The sequence below is a fragment of the Ruditapes philippinarum genome, unplaced genomic scaffold (genome assembly GCF_026571515.1).
Source record: "Ruditapes philippinarum isolate M1 unplaced genomic scaffold, ASM2657151v2 ctg2501_1_1_1_1, whole genome shotgun sequence".
Lineage (NCBI taxonomy): Eukaryota > Metazoa > Mollusca > Bivalvia > Venerida > Veneridae > Ruditapes > Ruditapes philippinarum.
In genome coordinates, this window is record NW_026866602.1 from 20,304 (window position 1) to 39,963 (window position 19,660).

General features: G+C 31.4%; 1 protein-coding gene across 5 annotated transcripts in view; it reads right to left on the reverse strand.

Annotated features, from left to right (window-relative positions):
* Window positions 1-18,541, reverse strand: part of LOC132733021 (protein broad-minded-like) — a 37,576-nt gene extending 19,035 nt beyond the window's left edge. For 3 of the 5 annotated variants that reach the window (XM_060719590.1, XM_060719586.1, XM_060719588.1), the window contains exons 1-16: window positions 18,420-18,541; window positions 15,172-15,325; window positions 14,433-14,579; window positions 13,513-13,702; window positions 12,971-13,042; window positions 12,328-12,453; window positions 11,521-11,596; window positions 9,070-9,173; window positions 7,613-7,674; window positions 6,366-6,507; window positions 5,862-5,918; window positions 5,556-5,658; window positions 5,003-5,137; window positions 4,448-4,537; window positions 3,769-3,911; window positions 2,487-2,516 (exon numbers count right to left, since the gene is read on the reverse strand). In XM_060719590.1, the coding sequence (XP_060575573.1) occupies window positions 2,487-2,516; window positions 3,769-3,911; window positions 4,448-4,537; window positions 5,003-5,137; window positions 5,556-5,658; window positions 5,862-5,918; window positions 6,366-6,507; window positions 7,613-7,674; window positions 9,070-9,173; window positions 11,521-11,596; window positions 12,328-12,453; window positions 12,971-13,042; window positions 13,513-13,702; window positions 14,433-14,579; window positions 15,172-15,323 (1,629 nt within the window). In that variant the 5' untranslated portion in view covers window positions 15,324-15,325; window positions 18,420-18,541. Of the gene's footprint in view, window positions 1-288; window positions 304-2,486; window positions 2,517-3,768; window positions 3,912-4,447; window positions 4,538-5,002; window positions 5,138-5,555; window positions 5,659-5,861; window positions 5,919-6,365; window positions 6,508-7,612; window positions 7,675-9,069; window positions 9,174-11,520; window positions 11,597-12,327; window positions 12,454-12,970; window positions 13,043-13,512; window positions 13,703-14,432; window positions 14,580-15,171; window positions 15,326-18,419 lie in introns of all 5 variants that reach the window. The other 2 variants (XM_060719587.1, XM_060719589.1) reach the window with 2 other exon arrangements.
* Between the last annotated feature and the right edge of the window lie 1,119 nt (window positions 18,542-19,660).

The following is a 19,660-nucleotide window of genomic DNA, read 5'->3' on the forward strand; positions in this document are numbered from 1 at the left end:
CTTAAAATGATGAATGGTCTTCTCCAAGAAATATGGTCAAGTCTTTTAAATTAACTGTGTTAAGCATGTTATAAGGGTTAACATACAATACTTGGACAATATAACCATGATATGTGGTGGAAAATATTCAAATAAAATACCAACATAATAATATTACAATACTTTAAAACAAAATGAACTGAACATACTCATTATTAGTTTACATATTTACAAAAAATATCATAAGTTACTGTGTACAATGAATGGAGGGTAAAGAGGGAATGGGTGGGGTAAAGGGTAAATTTTTACCTTTGTACTGAAATACTGTGATATAGGATAATAAAATATTTGAAAAATTACATGACATACATGTATATAATAGAGTGATAGATCTGTAGAATTATTATGTTTTCCTTGTTTTAGCTACACTTATTATATTTATTCCAAATGATTTGATATCACAGTAGCAATATGTAAAGTGTAAAGATGGTCAATTACCAGTCAATGACTGGAGTGCATTTAAGCTTTTTTATTATTTTTTTCCACCTAGCAAGATGAAATCAGAGTCCACAACAGTTTTCACATGAAATCTGTGGTACGTAATAATTGGATTTCTTTACCATTGCAAAGCTAAATGAAATGGTCAAACAAAAATTATTTGAAAAAAAAATCAAATTGTAAAATTATTTGTTAAAGAGCATTAACCAAATTTGTTAAATCAAGGCCACATTAACATGATGTAACATCTTTTCTCATCTATCATCTATGGCAGAAAGTTACATATTTCACAAATGGAAGATTTTATGGCAGATTTAATCTGATCACAAATTCTTTATCTATGATATAGCATTAATGTCACCTTCTCAATCATTTTGTAGTACCACTACCACCAATTACCTATACACCTTATCCCTTTAACCCAGTTACTAACACCTTATTACCTATAACCTATGTTATATCCCTTTGTACATATTACACAACAGTTTAAACTCACTGTTTTATCAAACTTATGTCTTTTCAGGACCTTGATAAATTCATAAACAAAATATTACACCAGCAAAATTACAAATTCTCATATAATCTAAGTGTTAAAAACCCAAACATCAATATCCCTATAAAAATGCTGATGAAATGCATGCATTGAAAAATATCACGTTTTAAAAAAATATTTTCTGGTAAGTAGTTGTGCCATTTTTATCTTAACATAGAACATACTAAAGTTTATACATTTCAATTTCATGTCATCAAAAAATACACTGCAAAATAATTTTAAAAAATAAAACAATAACAACAACAGCAGCAGCAACAAAATCAAAAGCATCTGCAGCTGAAAATAGGCTTTCATGTGTTGCATAACAAGCAAATTTACTGACAACTTGGTCAACAAGACAAGTTTTGACTGTACATACATACTGATAAACACTAATTTTAAAACAATGCTAATAATCAATTTATATATACTAAAATCATCAACAATAACAAGTTTTACTTATAATCATCACATCAATGTCATACTATACATGAAGTTAGTGCCAAAACAACAAATTAAACAGCAAAACCTAATATCATATACATCATTTCAACACATTACAACTTGATCAGGCAAAACAAGCAAACTTACATACAAATTGATCAGTCAAGACAAACAAACTGACATATAAAATGACAAAATGACAAATGGATCAGACAAGACAAGCAAATTTACTGACAACTTGATCAGACAAGACAAGAAAACTTACTGACAACTTTATCAACAAGACAAACAAATTTACTGACAAATTAATCAGACAAGACAAGCAACGTTACAGACAACTTGATCAGGCAATGCAAACAAATTTACTGACAAATTAATCAGACAAGACAAACAAATTTACTGACAAATTAATCAGACAAGACAAGCAACGTTACAGACAACTTGATCAGGCAATGCAAACAAATTTACTGACAACTTGATCAGACAAGACAAGCAAATATACTGACAACTTGAGCAACAATACAAGCAAATTTACTGACAACTTGATAAACAAAACAAGCAAATTTACAGACATCTTGATCAACAAGGCAAGCAAATTTACTGACAATTTTATCAGACAAGACAAGCATATTTACTGACAATTTGATCAACAAGATGAGCAAATTTACTGACAATTTGATCAACAAGACAAGCAAATTTACTGACAACTTTATCAAACACGACAAGCAAATTTACTGATGATTTGATCAACAAGGCAAGCAAATTTACTGACAATTTTATCAGACAAGACAAGCAAATTTACTAACAACTTGATCAACAAGACAAGCCAATTAACTGACAACTTGATCAACAAGACAAGTAATTTTACTGAAAATTTGATCAACAAGACACACAAATTTACTGACACTTGATCAACAATACAAGGAAATTTACTGAAAATTTGATCAACAAGACAAACAAATTTACTGGACACTTGCTCAACAAGACAAGCAAACACATGTTGCACAGTTTTCACACAAGCTTTTTCACTTACATCATCTTCAAAACCAACTTCTTCCCAATACTGAACAAACAAATAGGTTGTAAATACAAAATATTCAAGCAAATCTTTGAAAACAATATTAGGAAATATACTTGTTTATATTTGGTTTGTATTTAAGACACACTAACACAACTGTCATATGACAACTTCCAACTTTACATGAAGACAGTCTTCTGATGACAATTGGCATGCTATTTCATGCACAAAATTGCACCTTAGTAGAGCCATCAACCTCCTCTAAGCTACAAGCTAGATATTCAACGTCCTTGTTGGGATTCTAACCTACAGAAGTGTGGGTGTATGTTTTAAAGTCAATTTGCTAAACCACTCATTGGGGCACCATAAATCATAATTTAATAAATTAATATGTAATAAGGTACAGAACATGGCCAGTACATCATTGAATGTAATATTCAACCAAGCAATTCCACATACATGTTTCAGCTTTTTCATTTTTAATTATTCAGTAATTATATCCCAGCAGTAATTGTCTCAAATTAAATTATGTAACTGCTAGGAGAAAACCCAGAAAATTTAAATGGTAAAACTTCACTCAGAAAAAGATATCAAACAAACTATTATCAAAAACCATGCAGAAATTAACAATTTTCATAAGCATATATTAATTAAAATATTCACTTTATTTCATATATAATTATAACTTTCACTAAAATCAAAGGTGCTCTTTTACACAGGAGATATATGATGACTTAAATATCATTAAGTATTGTGTCAAAATAACTGACACAAACAAAATGCACAAATAATTTTGTTTTTTGTTTTAATTCTGAAATCAAAGACATGATTCCATAAGTCTTAAAGTCTTCACATGCTCAGTATAATAAATTCCAACACTCTTAACAATCAACTGAGGCTTTAAACCCTCATTAATACAAAGCTTTTATAGTCCATATACATGTAACTTCAAACCTTAAGTTTATACAATATTCTATTTCAATCAAACATATATACGCAATATTATTACAATCAATCGCAAAAAGGTTTGAGTAGAAAGCTACAAGCTTTTTTAGAAAGTTTCTCCTTAAATCTTTTCATTTATAACTGATTTGTAAAGTTTAAAACAAAAAAAAAGATTTCATGTAAAATCCTAAAAGAAAATTAAAGCTGGATTCACAATCAACTTGTACAAGATTATCAAATATTTCATTTTTTTTTTCATTTTAATCTATTATCGGTTGAAAAGTTTTAACTACCTGCTGAAAAGATATACCCATATATAATCAATATTTCCAAACAGAAAAGCGATACTTACAGCAACATCGAGGAAATGTGAGATAGGAGATAGTAGCGTGCTGGTTATCTCATCTTTAAACAGACAAATCTCACACGCCTGCTCCGAGCTACATAAACCTTTCAGAACGTCAGTAACCAGTCTGGCCGGGTCAAACATCTCCGCTAAAAATATGAAAATTATAATTGAGCCGTGTCACGACAAAACCAACATAAATGCTTTGCAACCAGCATGGATCCAGACCAGCCTGCGCATCCGCGCAGTCTGATCAGGATCCATGCTGTTCGCTGTCAGTTTCTCCACTTGTAATAGAGTTGGTAAGCGAACAGCATGGATCCTGATCAGACTGCGTGTTTGCGCAGGCTGGTCTGGATCCATGCTGGTTGCAAACCCATTATGTTGGTTTTGTTGTGACACGGCTCATATCTTATATCACTTTGTAGAAACAGATTACTAATTTGGCACAAAACATGAATTTGCTTGATTTGGTGGGCATGAAACTTTGTGGTTTTATCACAAAGGACATTTTATGGGATTCTAATTTCATTTTTGCAAAAATGTAAAATGCAAATAATGTAATGCAAAACAGTCTTACAGATAATAATTCCTTCTAGAGAATATTTACAGCAAAAATATTATATAACATTAATTGTAAAGTTATTGTAATAACAGGTGTAATGACTGAGATTCAATAACTAACATGTATTTCCTCTAGGTAGGTGGAACACTGGACTTGGATCTACCACCACCAACACCATGGCAACCATTAATTTCTTGATAGAGACTGGTTCTGAAAAATGAAAAAAAAAAACATTGAAAAAAGCATGTTTTATTATTATTACTACATCTTACAATTATACAGTTGGATCTAGACATCATATCTAATCAATGTTAAAATATTCCCTGTATAAGACAATTTTAAATTAGTTATTTCATCAAAAGTGATAAGGTGTATGGCTCAATCCTATCAGTTACAAAAGATTTTTGACACTTTATATGGCCCTACATATAAACAGTTGTTAGGAAATATTGCAAACAACTATTTTTTTTCCGTCATATAGCCTGTCAGGAATATTTATAACAACTTTATAATAAAGCAGACTTCTGTTTATCTGAGCAAAAAGTAATATTTCTTCATAAATTGACAGCGGCCGTGTATATAAAACTATATAAACGTCACGATTATCCAATGAAACGCGACGTTACAAATGTGTAGTATTGTAATAGCAAATATATAATCAATACATAGTCATACCTTCAGAGTCCTTCAGTTTAATTGGGAAGAATTTTCTCGCATTTGCAAAGCACAGGAGTTTACCAATAACACAAGCTGAATGAATGAAGTATGCATATTCTAACTCGGCCCCTGTGTAATACGATCTCCTGTTCTCTGTAATGTTACACAGACATAAAAATAAAATCATTACTAATCTTGATTATGTGACATATAAACATATTGAATATTAACAGTTATAATGTACAATTATTAATTATAGGTCAATTTTAGGCAACACCTCTAAAACAGGTTAATCATTTCAAAATCTATTAGTTAATTCAAATAAAATTTCAACATTGAAAATTTTGTAATAGAAAGAGCATCGATACATAAGGCTTTCTCATTTGTATGAGGAGGTGTGGCCCCTGAGTATAAATCAGATTGCCAAGTGTTTTATGTTCTAATACTCTAATACTAGAACCAAATCGGTATATCTTAATACATGATTGAGTGTATTAAGTGTATAAAATAATGTTTTATATGCATGAGCTACCGGTCCTCCATGGTGTATGATAATTAAAACAACAATTACCAAATGTTGATTTCGAGACACATTCAGAGATCTCACTCATTAAGTCAAATGGCACTTTTCTTGCTGCAGAGAATTCTAAACAATGTTTGACAGCATTCTCTACCTGAAATAATATATAGGCATGGAAAATATATGGCTTAAGATAGCTTCTGCTCCCAGACAGAAAATGATTCTTAACAATAAATATTTACACAACCTCATATCTTACAATGAATATCAAGTAATTTTACACCTTAATAAAGGAAACTGAAAAAAGTAGTGTTAGTTAATAACAGAATCAACAAAATGTGAAATATGTCTACTTACAAAAGGTCTGTATTTTTCTAACAAGTCTAACAAGAAGCTTCTGCTGAAATTCCCATGCTGAAAAACAACAATCATACTTCATTAGTTCATATAAGAAGAAACCAAATGGATCTCCTAAACAATTCACTCACTAACAACTGACAAAGAAGGAAACAAATTCCTTATAACAATGAACAATGGAATTTTTGTACAATATATTTGAGCAGTTACATAAATCTTGTATTCTGCCTATTTTGTTCATTTACTCTTCTTTAATAAAATAATAGTCTTAATAAATGAGTTTACTTCAAGGTTTTATTCAAATGCTATATGCTTGCACATTACAAAATTAATTGACAATCCTGGAATATGGAATCTCTTTCACAATCCTCCATATAAACAGATAATCATAATAAATACATAAATCTTTTTTTTTTCATGAATATATAAACACACAGAGTATGTAACACAATGTATAATAATGAAGAGATAAGTTAAACAATCATATACATGTATATAACTTACAATCCACTTGATAAACCACTGAGCTTTTGTATCAATAAGTGCGACAAAATGTACGGGAGACAAACCCTGGGATGTCCCTACTGTACCCACATGATGTATAGACAACAGATTTAGGGTACTGACTAACACTTCTTCTAAATACCTAAAAAAACATAGCAAACACAGGTTCAATAATTAATTTCTTAATTATAGAAGACGTGCTGAAAACTTCCATTTACTAAAAGACAAATTGGCGATTTAAAACAATTGATATCCTCTACCAAACAGAACACTATGAACATCTACAAAAATATTTTTCAACAGAAAATATACATTTTGGAAGTCATTTCCCACAGTAAATTTACATTTTGGAAGAAATTTCCCCACAGTAATTTTACATTTTGGAAGTTGTTTCTCCCAGTAAATTTACATTTTGGAAGTTATTTCCCACAGTAAATTTACATTTTGGAAGTTATTTCCCACAGTAAATTTACATTTTGGAAGTTATTTCCCACAGTAAATTTACATTTTGGAAGTTATTTCCCACAGTAAATTCACATTTTGGAAGTTATTTCCCACAGTAAATTTACATTTTGGAAGTTATTTCCCACAGTAAATTCACATTTTGGAAGTTATTTCCCACAGTAAATTCACATTTTGGAAGTTATTTCCCACAGTAAATTTACATTTTGGAAGTTATTTCCCACAGTAAATTCACATTTTGGAAGTTATTTCCCACAGTAAATTCACATTTTGGAAGTTATTTCCCACAGTAAATTCACATTTTGGAAGTTATTTCCTCACAGTAAATTCACATTTTGGAAGTTATTTCCTCACAGTAAATTCACATTTTGGAAGTTATTTCCTCACAGTAAATATCTATCTTAAAGTGAACTGGTCTATATTTCTTTTATTTCCAAAAATATTTTTTTTTTATTTCTTGTGTTCTGTTACAGCTAACAAAATGTTATTTGTTAACTACATGTATATAACTTAACCATAGTTTACTTCTTTTGCTTTTTTGGCAGTAAGTACAGTTATAGTAATTGGTATTTTGTATGGGAGTCAAAATACACCACTTTTTTTAAATTTCATGACAAATTTTTTCATATTTGGTGGCCCTTTCTTCAGGCTACAAGCATCTAAAATGCCTAATAAAACATTTTTAAAACATTACTTAAAAATAACTAAACTCCTAAGAAGAAAAAATATTCATTTAGGAGGAGAATTGTGTTTTTAAAATACATATATAGATCAAAATAACATACTGTTCCGGATATCTTATCCAGTAATTAATTGTTTCTTGCTGAAATTCATTCATTAGGCGGAACTGAAAAATAAAACATAACATTTAAAATATCAACAAGTCTTCCAATTAAACAATTAAATTTATCTAAAATTGTTATATAATATTATTTTTCTTTGCTCTTTTCATGCTGAATTATTAGGTCACAGTTGTCAGTTTATTAACCTAGGAATATTACTCATGAAGCACTCTATAGTAACTGTAACAAATATATAACTTCATGAATTAAAGACGTTTTCCGGAGTTTTCATATAGACATATAGGCAAAATTAATATTGTTCAATAGAATTTCTTTAAACATGGCATTATATTAGAATATGATAACAGAAACATTTTAAATGGAAACAAGAGCTGTCGGTAGGACAGCAACGCTCGACTATTCTTAGTGCTTGATAGTAAAAAAAATGCTTGATAGAGTTACCTCCTCCTGTTTACAGGTTGGGGTCATGATGGTGAACAAGTGTGCAAAGTTTCAAAGCCATATGTCAATGGACTTTGAAAATATTTGAACTATTACAAAAACTTTAACGTAAATTCTAAGTCAAAAAAGGGGCATAATACTGTCAAAATGCTTGATAGAGTTACCTCCTCCTGTTTACAGGTTGGGGTCATGATGGTGAACAAGTGTGCAAAGTTTCAAAGCCATATGTCAATGGACTTTGAAAATATTTGAACTATTACAAAAACTTTAACGTAAATTCTAAGTCGAAAAAGGGGCATAATTCTGTCAAAATGCTTGATAGAGTTACCTCCACCTGTTTCCAGGTTGGGGTCATGATGGTGAACAAGTGTGCAAAGTTTCAAAGCCATATGTCAATGGACTTTGAAAATATTTGAACTATTACAAAAACGTTAACGTAAATTCTAAGTCGAAAAAGGGGCATAATTCTGTCAAAATGCTTGATAGAGTTACCTCCTCCTGTTTACAGGTTGGGGTCATGATGTTGAACAATTTGGCAAAGTTTCAAAGCCATATGTCAATGGACTTTGAAAATATTTGAACTATTACAAAAACTTTAACGTAAATTCTAAGTCGAAAAAGGGGCATAATTCTGTCAAAATGCTTGATAGAGTTACCTCCTCCTGTCTACAGGTTGGGGTCATGATGGTGAACAAGTGTGCAAAGTTTCAAAGCCATATGTCTATGGACTTTGAAAATATTTGAACTATTACAAAAACCATAAGTGGTTACGCCGACACCGACGCTCGGGTGACTGCAATAGCTCTACTTATTCTTATCGAGTAGTCGAGCTAAAAATTTGGGGTCACCGTTCTCATATTTTCGAGTTATTTTCCCCTTTTTGAAGTCAAGTTTGAAGAAATTCTATAGAACAGTTTTAATTTTGCTTATATGTCTATATGTGAAAACTCCCGAAAACGTCCTTAAGAAAATGATTTTTTATATATAAATTAACTTACAGCGGTCAGAATTCTCCGTATTTCAGGTCTGGCAATGTCTAACCCATTCTTTATTTTCGGCATATTACTCTTACGGTTATGAAAATGACAAATCAAATGCTCAGCTGAAATAAAAGAATTCTGGTTGGTGACACAAAGAAAATATTGCGACGTGCGCGCGGGTGGGGCAAAGACTAAGTCTAAATATTCATATAAGGGGCCGACTATACTGGACTAATTTAATTATTTCTTGGCGTAGTCAGGCGTTGATATCTCCCTGGTAGCGGGTAGACTAAAGACTCTCCCCTGGTAGCGGGTGAGCGCACGTCACGATCGACCGAGCCGACCAGAAAATAACAAAAGTTATTTGATTCTCAACAAGTAAATTTATTTAAGGAGCGAATAACAATTAATAGAATTCGAGAAAACTTAACAAATATTTAACTATTTAACAGTATCTTAACTTCCTAAGCTGTCAGACCTCGACGAAAATGGCAAAGTGTGAAAATTTAATAAAAGCTCTTAAATTTAATTTCCTACAAAAATTTATTATGGAAAAATTTACTTAATCAGCAATAATGATGCCAGAAAGTTCTTAGTACCTAAATTTCTGAAGAAACCTGAAGAAATTATCAAAAATAATTATTTAAATTCTGAGAGTAATCAGAGCGTGGCTGCTCTCTAGGAAACCTGGATCGCAACTGAAATTTAGCGTTGATTTGACCCGGGGCATGCGCAGAGGGTCCCTTTGACCCGATTCTGGGCATGCTCCGTTAGTAACACTGACCCGGTAAAAAGGGGTCCGCAGAAAATTTATGATCCGCATAATGAGTTATGACCCGACACGGAGCATGCGCACTTGCAAAGAAGATGACTACACAAAAACAGCTGAGTGGAGAAATCTGGAAAATAACTTAAAAATAAACAACAATACAAAATGTCAGCTGTAAGGAACGATGGAGGAATGTGACAAAGGACAAACTTAAACAGTATGTAACAAAAATCTCAAGGTCTGACGCTGAAATACAACGATATATACGATAGAAAATAACAACATAAAAAGTCACATGTTCCAATGCGGACATGTACATTAATTAAACACATGTGATAATGATTACGAGTTTTGCAATGTTTCAGGTTGAATTGACATGATAATATTATGTTAATATAACATATATATAAGATGTTTATAAGTATTTGAACATGTCAATATTACAAAATAAATATAGTTAATTATTGCAATTTTTATCATTTATTTAAATAAAAGTCATCTTCACTATTTTTACAATTGTCATTGTAAATGATTATTTTACATATAATCATGCCGTGACGATGACGTCACAATATCATTCAATTTCTAAATAATGTTTGTGTGTGAATGATTATTCACAGTAACAAATAACAAAGATTATCTCATTCAAAGACATTCAGTAATTTTAGAAATAACACCTCAGACAAACAATATTGAACAATATTAAGTTTACAGTTCTTACAAAAAAATTCTTTTAAAAACATAATGTATCTCTTGACTACATAACATATATATTTCACATGTAACAACTTAAGTTTTGCCAGAGTTTATAATTTATGTAATAATTGATGCTGTGTAGATAAAAGGTGTTGTTTGTTGGTAGATTAAACACAAGTATGATCCCTCTTCCTGTATAGAGTGAAACTGCACCTCAAGTCAGACATGTTGTTTAAGGTAAGTGCAAATTATTTTGTAACTTAAAATCCTATAGCATCTATACAGAAACTTGATATAACACATTAATAAGTACTACTGCAGGAACTTAAGTGGAATCAAACTCATAGTTACTAAACTTTTAATACATATCACGGATCAAAACTGTTCACTTTTTAGGGGGAAAGATGTGTAAGTGGCCGGTAGAGCCTTGTAAGGGTGCTGCGAAGGTCCGGGGTTTTCAAGTCCCAGTCAGGCTGTCACCCTGTGACATTTGGCGCCCAAATAGGACCTCAACTGCATATAGCTCAAGAGTTCAATTCACAGTGCTCTGTTATCCTGAGAAATTTGAGGACAAATATCAATACAGCAGGGGAGTATGTCATAGTTCAGAACTGTTCACTATTTAGGGGACAATGTGTAAGCGGCTGGATAGCACAATGGGTAGACCTGTAGAACAGTATTCACTGGGTTCTGGGTACGAGTCCTGGTCAGGCTGCACATTTTTCTCACTATTAGACACACACACTGCCTTATAATGCACAATGTCTAGTATCATTATCTAGTACACTGACAGGATATAACCATGACAAAACTTAAAACCTTACCCTGTTGATATCAATTTTGTAATGGTTTTGTCCTGCATTAAATCTAGAACAGTTCCTTCTGAAAAGTAAGGGATTTCAATATTGACATTTAAAAACTGAGCTCTGTTTTTGGGTCAGAGACCAGAATTAAAATTATTACTATTTTTGCCCATGGAGCAATGTGAAGTTATATGTACTTACTAAGAAGTGTATAAATGTCTTTGGTATGTGGAGATGGTGTGCTAAAAGCTCTCGTCACAAATTTCAGAGATAATGTCTGCAAAAAAAAAAAAAAATGAAAATAAGGTATTGTAGTTTTCTAATGTTTTACCATCTTAGCTGAATATCTTGTCTTAAACCAATTTAGACGTACATGTATAAACTCTTTAAATATTCTTATTAGGACTTAAGTTTTATCAATCTTGCATCAGTAATAGACATGGGCTAAAAGTATTACTTCAGATAGAAGCTGACACAGGATGGAACCAAACTCAATGTTGTTACCTTTTGTTTCATCTTATCATATAAAAATAATTTTCCCTCTTAAAGGCCCATTATATCAAAGAAAGGCTGTCATTTTCCTTTCTCAATTTTTTTTATTTAGGTATCTTTTTACAGTTTTAAAATAATACTCATTTGTCACATAGATGAACAATCTTTTGCTATCTTTGCTTTGTTGGTAATTGGTATAATTATAGTGAATTAGTATTTGAATAGTAGTCAAAATACTATTCAATCTACATTTTACTACCTTAATGACACAATACTTCACGTTCCTACTTTCTTTATCTTGCATGCTTTAAATCCGTTATTAAAATTTAAAACATTATTAAACACATGTTTGACATTTCTAAACAATTAAAAAAATATGGATTTCTGAGGCATAATGTGTCTTTAAAATTTAAACTTATAACCATGATAGGCTAGTAGTTTTAGGTCAATACCCTTTACAGACTTAACAACAAGGGCTATAATTTTCGTGTTCATAAAGAAAAAGAGAAAACCTACCACAATTTGTTCATCAGAATCTAGAAGAGCATCTAGGATATGTTTCTTGACGACTTGGAAATGATCACAGCTGATTACATCATCAATTCTGACAGTGTTCATGTTCTGTAGAGCTTCACGTCGTGTCTACAAGAATAAATTGAAAAATATCATATCTAAATAGTGCTTAACACCTACCAGCTAAATATATTAAAAGAACTCGTCCATCTTTTAATCTGGATGAAACCAACCATTAAAAATTATAATTAAGTACAGAATAACCAACAGTGCAGACCAATATGGCTGATCTTAGGTCTGCACTGGTCACATGGGTAGATTCAGCAGGCTAAGAAACCAGAAGGATTTGATTAAATCATTAAAGACTTGCGACTTAATGTTCTTTAACTTTATAATGTTTCTCATCCCTTTTTACAGGTAGAGCTGAAGATTTACAACTACCTTAGTTAAAGTCTAATAGCACAATTTAGGCAATAAATATGCATGGTTATAAAATAATTTTGTCTTCAATAAAATTTATATGCAGATCTACATTTATAAACTGTAAAAACCTAGAAGTTTGTACGAAAAGATGCTGTTACCACAATTAACAATATTATTGTCAATAACAAAGTAAAATAAAACCATCAGAAGAGTGAGATCTTACCGCAACATCTTTTGTTTTACTCATCTTTTCAGAAACTTGTTGAAGATATTCTGAATTCATAAATAAACTGCCCTGTAAAAAAAAACTATATCTTTAATCAAATATTACACTTAGAATTCAAAAAGATAAAATTTAAAAACAAGCAGACTCAATACCTAAAAATTGTTTTTTTACAGCAATCCACAAATTTCATGTACAGAAAAATTGTTTCTTTTCTGTAGGCTGATAAATTTTTAAACTACATTGTATTTCAAGATTTCCAAATATTTAAGCATATCAATATACTAAATGCAATAAAACTGGTACAAATGTATATATAATAAGGTCCCTAATTACAATCAGATTATCAAATTTTTCATAGAGTTAAAAGGAATTCCATTGGTTAATTTTCATTTTTCATAGAGTTTAAACGAATACCATTGGTTAATTTTCATTTTTCATAGAGTTAAAAGGAATTCCATTGGTTAATTTTCAATCATGTGACACATATCAACCAATCAGTGATTGTATTTTCAAGTTGACCATATATTCAAATTAAATACATGATTATAAGAGCTGTCTAATGAAGATTCCGTTTCTTCGGAGTCATGAAACGGTCTCATTCTATCATCCTTATTTGGGTATCGCCCAGCACTGTGACTTCCTACACCAAACTCGGCATCAAAATTCTTAATCAGTTCATTCATAGCTTCAACCACGTTAGACTTTAATTTCTTTGTTAAATCTGCACACCTGTGATACATAAATAGCATGATGTTTAAAGATCTGTGAAATGTTTCAATGATTAGATTAAACAATTCAGATTTTGAAATTGTTTGAAACTACAACTTGTGTCCTTAGAGAGAGTTATGGCTTGTTGAAATTGTGTTTCAGTGTTTAAAATACTATTCAATATCAAATTACTTCGTAGAGCTTGCAAAGATAGGGTTAACCCTAAACCTTCCAACAATACCAATAACCCTATTCTACCCAAAGAAATTCAATTTATGACAAAAAGATATTGAAAAAAAGTACTTATCGGTAAAGATCTTTCCAAAAAAAAGTATATCATATAAACTTGTTAATAACACTCATCAAGAACCTTATTGTGTTATGGTATAAAGTGATAATCTGAGAAATATGGAAATACCAAAATACTCTTAATATTTAGAAAATTAGATGTTATCTTTGCAGTTCATTCCAAATGCATACTTATTTCTATTCAAAGAATGTTCATAGACATTTGGTTGTAAGTTGTATCTTAGGTTTGAACAAACATGATGCAAACAGACTGTGATTCTAGTGCAAAATGTGAAATTGTTTTGGAATTTTAGAAAACAATCCTACTTCTCATCCTAATTCTATATGTACTTAAACATCACAGTCATGTTCAATTATCGAGTTTATTTAATCTAAGATTAAATATGTTCCTCTAAAAGTAAATAGAAACAAAAGATTATACAAACACATAGATATGACTTACGGTTTTGACTTAATAATTCTTTCAGCAATTTTGTTGACAAGAGTTTCCTGGCCATCCACTCGTCCTCCATGTTTCTCAATTTCATCTTCTATCTGTGGTCCCAAAATCTCATCTATCTTCTTCTTTAACTGCTTCACAAACTCATATCTAAATATAGTACAAAGGGTGTGATTAAAATACACAAATGAACCTGATTCTGCAAGAATCAAAGATTGTGAAAGATTTATTTTATATATGTTTATTTACAGATATCACTTAACATGCATTGACTGATAGCTAAGAATGGATATTTTGACAAATAATTATATTGATCAAACATGTTTTCTCCATTGAGAAATAATTATTTTATTTTCATGTGGAGTTATTCTAGAATTTATGATTTATTATTTTTCTATGTTAAAAGACAAGCTTTTTGTTTCCTTAGTGTAATTGAACATTAATTTCAAAAAAAAAAATTGTATCAAAACATGCTTTAGAAACTAGACCTTTAAATGCATTTTTTAAACTTGTTCTGTATGATTATCTTTAAGATAACTTTTTTAAAAAAAAACACATGAAAGTCTGAAATTTACATATATAAGTCTTTAGTATAGAAAATTCATTAAATATCTGATTTAATATTGAGTCAAGTCATGTTAAGTCAATATTAATCTATTGTCAGAAATATATATATACCAGTTTAACATAAGCTAAGAATAGCTTTTGACTGACATACTAACAAATAATTCTACAATGTTACCTGTGAAAATTTTCATCATTTTCTTCAAGGTGATGTAAAGTTTCTTCAACATGTTCAGTAGATCCTGCTTCCCTGATATGGGGCTCAAAACTGATGACTAGCTGCCTCAGGTTCTGAACTAATTCCTCACTCTCTAGTCCTTTCAGCGCCATGCCTGTTGTTGAACAATAAACAAAACATGTCATAACTATATAATACAAATGAACACAAAAATACAACAACAAAACTACACTAAATAACTAAATATGAACCACAACCAATATAGTTACTGGCTCTAAATCCAACCAGTGTACTTAAACAAACTTAGACAATCAACACTGATGATTATTACTGTTTATGACACCCAAGAACAGTACTGCCCAAGAAGCAAAAGTCATCAAACATCACTGCATTTGAATGTCTAGGCCCCTTTTTAGTTAACAATGAAACAAGATCATGAAGATATCTCTTTTTTAAAACAACAATTGAAAAATATATTATTTTGCAATGTTAGCACAGCAAATTTAAAACATTCACTCACAGACACTTGAGGTGTGGACCTCAAAACACCTTTAAATTCCAAATAAAAAGTATATTTGTCAATCCCAGCACATGTACTATATATAAAAAAAAACTTAATATAAGCGGTTTTGAAAAAAATTCAGATTTCAACATCTATAATAATACACAAGATAAAATTGATCGCTGGAAACAATCAGCACACCTACCATCACCATGTATTTTATTCCATAAAATTTCCAATATTTTCACATAATCCTTATGTCCATTGACACAGAAGATATTATTCTCCACAAATACAAGATTGGCTCCCCAGCTTTGCCGTATTCAAATGTACCGCGCTTTGAAGATGAGAACCAGTCTGGCTATAATTGGAGCCATTCAGTAATATGTTGGTTCCCATATTCAAAGCCTGGTGCATTTGAATATGGCAAAGCTTGGGAGCCAATTGTGTATGTGTTGAAAGATTTTGTAAATGGAGTAAAACGCCAATAATGTTGATGTTTATTTCACCTTTTGCGTTGTTAATATTGATGTTGAAGTTTAAAATTGACCATCATCGTGGAAATAATAATTATCTTCTGTGTCGATGGACATAAGGATTATGTGAAAATATTGGAAATGAAATAAATCATGTGGGATGCCCATATAGACAGCACATCCAAGAAAGCAAACCAAACCCTAGGATTCCTTCGCAGAAACATAAAGGTTAAATCCCAATCCATTAAGTCCATCGCTTACCAGATGTTAGTCAGACCCCAGCTTGAATATGGTTCAGAAGTATGGTCTCCCCACACCAAAACTCAAATAGATCAAATCGAAAATGTCCAAAGAAGAGCAGCCCGATGGATTAAGCTAGACTATGGTCAGACCTCTAGTGTCACGGACATGCTTCACTCCCTTAACCTTCGAAAACTGGAACTCAGACTTATAGATGCTAGGTTATACCTACTCTATAAGATTCACCATGGTCTGGTTGCTATCCCTAGAAGAATATTTGACACCCCTGTCCCGAATATCACGTCTTGGCCATCCCATATATGTTATAGGTTATTCACAGCAACTTCAGACTATTATAAATTCTCATTCTTTCCTAGGACGGTATACCACTGGAACCACCTACCCCCTGCAGTTGCCCTACTCCCTACCCCAGAGCAGTTCAGTGCAGCCATAGCTTGCATCAAACATGTCTCACCCTAGTTTTCCAGCCCCTGTTTTTAACATTTTAAAATATTCTTTTATCCTCTTTTAAACAACTCTTTTTAACTTTCTTGCGATTTTTGACGCGCAGACATGTCTACATCCACACGAGGGGTTTTGACATTAACAGAAGATAGATAAGATAGATAAATTACATGGTGATGCTGATTTTTTCCAGCATACCTTTTTATTAAATTACTGACATTTCGGACCATGGACATTTCGGACCAGACATTTCGGACCAGAGTTTTTGGTCATTTCAGACCAGATTTTTGGGCATATCGGACCATGTGATGGTCATTTCGGACCATGATGGGGACAATTCGGACCAGAACATATATTCCTTTTAATATGTAATTATTTGTTATTTCAGGATGTATTTACAACATTTTCTAATAATAAATACAACAAATATTTGACATTTTTATATTTTATGATATTCAAAATGCATGCAGTAATGACCTGTCCGACGAGATTTTCACATTTTCTGACAAGCTTATATTACCATTGTTTTGACTATCCATGTAAAATATTTCTATCATAATTCATTTATGTATTTCTATACGCTGACAATGTTTTAATATTGAAAAAAAAAAAATAGCCATGGAAGTTGATCATATCATAATAAATTGTCTGCAAACGTGTGTCATTAACACATTGCTAGTTTGTTTTTTAAATTTCTTCATTTATAGTGCAAAATATATAAAATATAAATCGGGATAGGTGTAAAATCTTACCATGGTGTCTCATATATTCTAAAGTCACACTTTAGTTTATAGAATAATTGATGCATAATATGTAAAAAATTATATTTATTCTGGTCCGAAAAGTCCAAAACAATGGTCCGAAGTGTCTAACTCATGATCCCAAATGTCCAACACATGGTCTGAAATGTCCAAAACAGTGGTCTGAAGTGTCTAACGCATGATCCAAAATGTCCAACACATGGTCCGAAATGTCCAAAAATCTGGTCCGAAATGTCCCTTAATATGGTTCGAGGTGTCCCAAAATCTGGTCTATTGTCTGGTCCGAAACATCCATGGTCCGAAATGTCCTATTACCTTTTTATCTTGTGTATTATAGACGTAGCAATTTGATTTTTTTTTTCAAAACAGCTTATATAAAGTTTTTTTGATATATATGATCAGTACATGTGCTGGGATTGTCAAAAATACTTTTTATTATTTGGATTTTAAAAGGCGTTTTGAGGTCCACAACCCAAATGTTTGTGCATTTTCACAAATGTGCTGGTCAGTTTATTTTCTTTAAACAGGTACATAAGGAAGGCACTTTAAATCAAGAACTTACAGAAGAGATATTGGCTATATCCAGGATAAGTCAAAATATACTGACGTGCCAAAACTAGATTCTGAAATATTTTCGTTCTGGGTCAGAAATTATTCTCACTTTACCGTCCCTTGGAATGCACTCGGTTTGAACATTATTTAGACAAATCAGAGATATAAAATTAGAAATATTGCTTGTAGGACATCAAATAAAAATGTAAATATTTCTATAAGTCATTTACTAGAAAATTATATCAGCATCACCTTATAATATCGGATATTTTTTCAGTTAGCAACTCAAATGTTTACAAAGTCGTCCATCTTAGATTCCTTGCCTATACGAGGTTGTTTAAATCGACGCGATTCGTTAACTTCAACGAGTTTAAACCAATCGCGTAACATCTAACAAATAAAGGAAGCATGTTATCAAAGTACTCGCAATACTTTACGCTATGGCTACATAATGATGGTAAATTAATTTTAGTGTCTTTTCATATTTAATAATCAAACATAATTTATTTATCAAAGTACATTATTTGTCATGAGTCTACATCTGACTTCATTTGTATTAATATAATAGTACAATTGTATCTTTGTCCCAGGAATATAAATATCACGGATCTTAATTACATGTACATGTGATAATATAATTATAATTCTATCGGGACTAACATGGGCTATTTTTTCAATCCAATGCTCATTTTTGCTTGATTAATGTGCTTTTTTTCGTTGTATATGTTTATAATCACCATAATAAAATCCGTTCACACGTGCGCACGTGCGGCCTTTGTGATTTTATTAGTGTATCTTCAGTAACTCCATACCTTGCAATATTATACAACAACACTAAAAAACAAAACAAACAATATCTTTTTCATGTATATATCTGTGTTAAAAATACTAACGACCCAAAACAGATTTTCGTTATTGATGGATAACAATTTAAGTCAAAAGAACCACGGATTTATATTACATCCGTGAAAGAACATAGAGGATATTCAAGTTTTTTCCCTATAAATATGGGATTTATTTTCATTGAGTGGAATGAAAATAAATATTTCATGAGTGGCAGTGAAATCATAATTTATACCTCAAAAACAAAAGTTGTCCGGCATTATACCGGCAGTGAAAGAGAACGTTTTACAGTGAAAATACGGAAAATGAAAATATGCATTTTATTTAATCAATATTGCTCAATATTTCATTTATAAGTACGTATCATAAAAGGAATACTTTTATATATACCTCTAATATACTTCTTGAAGCGACTGGGCAATAATATGTTGTAGTTTGGGTGACTACTTAGTCGTACTTTCGTTCTGCTTTGTGCTATGCATAAACACGAAATTACGACAATTTGACCACTTTGTCGTAGTTTTGCTCTGTTAGGCGTCATGCGAAAATGCGAAAAGGTGCATGGTTACTATGTTTTTTGTGTTTTTGTCAGGCGCCCCGCAGAGCGAAAATACGACATATGGCACGAATCGGCCACCATACTTCGCAGA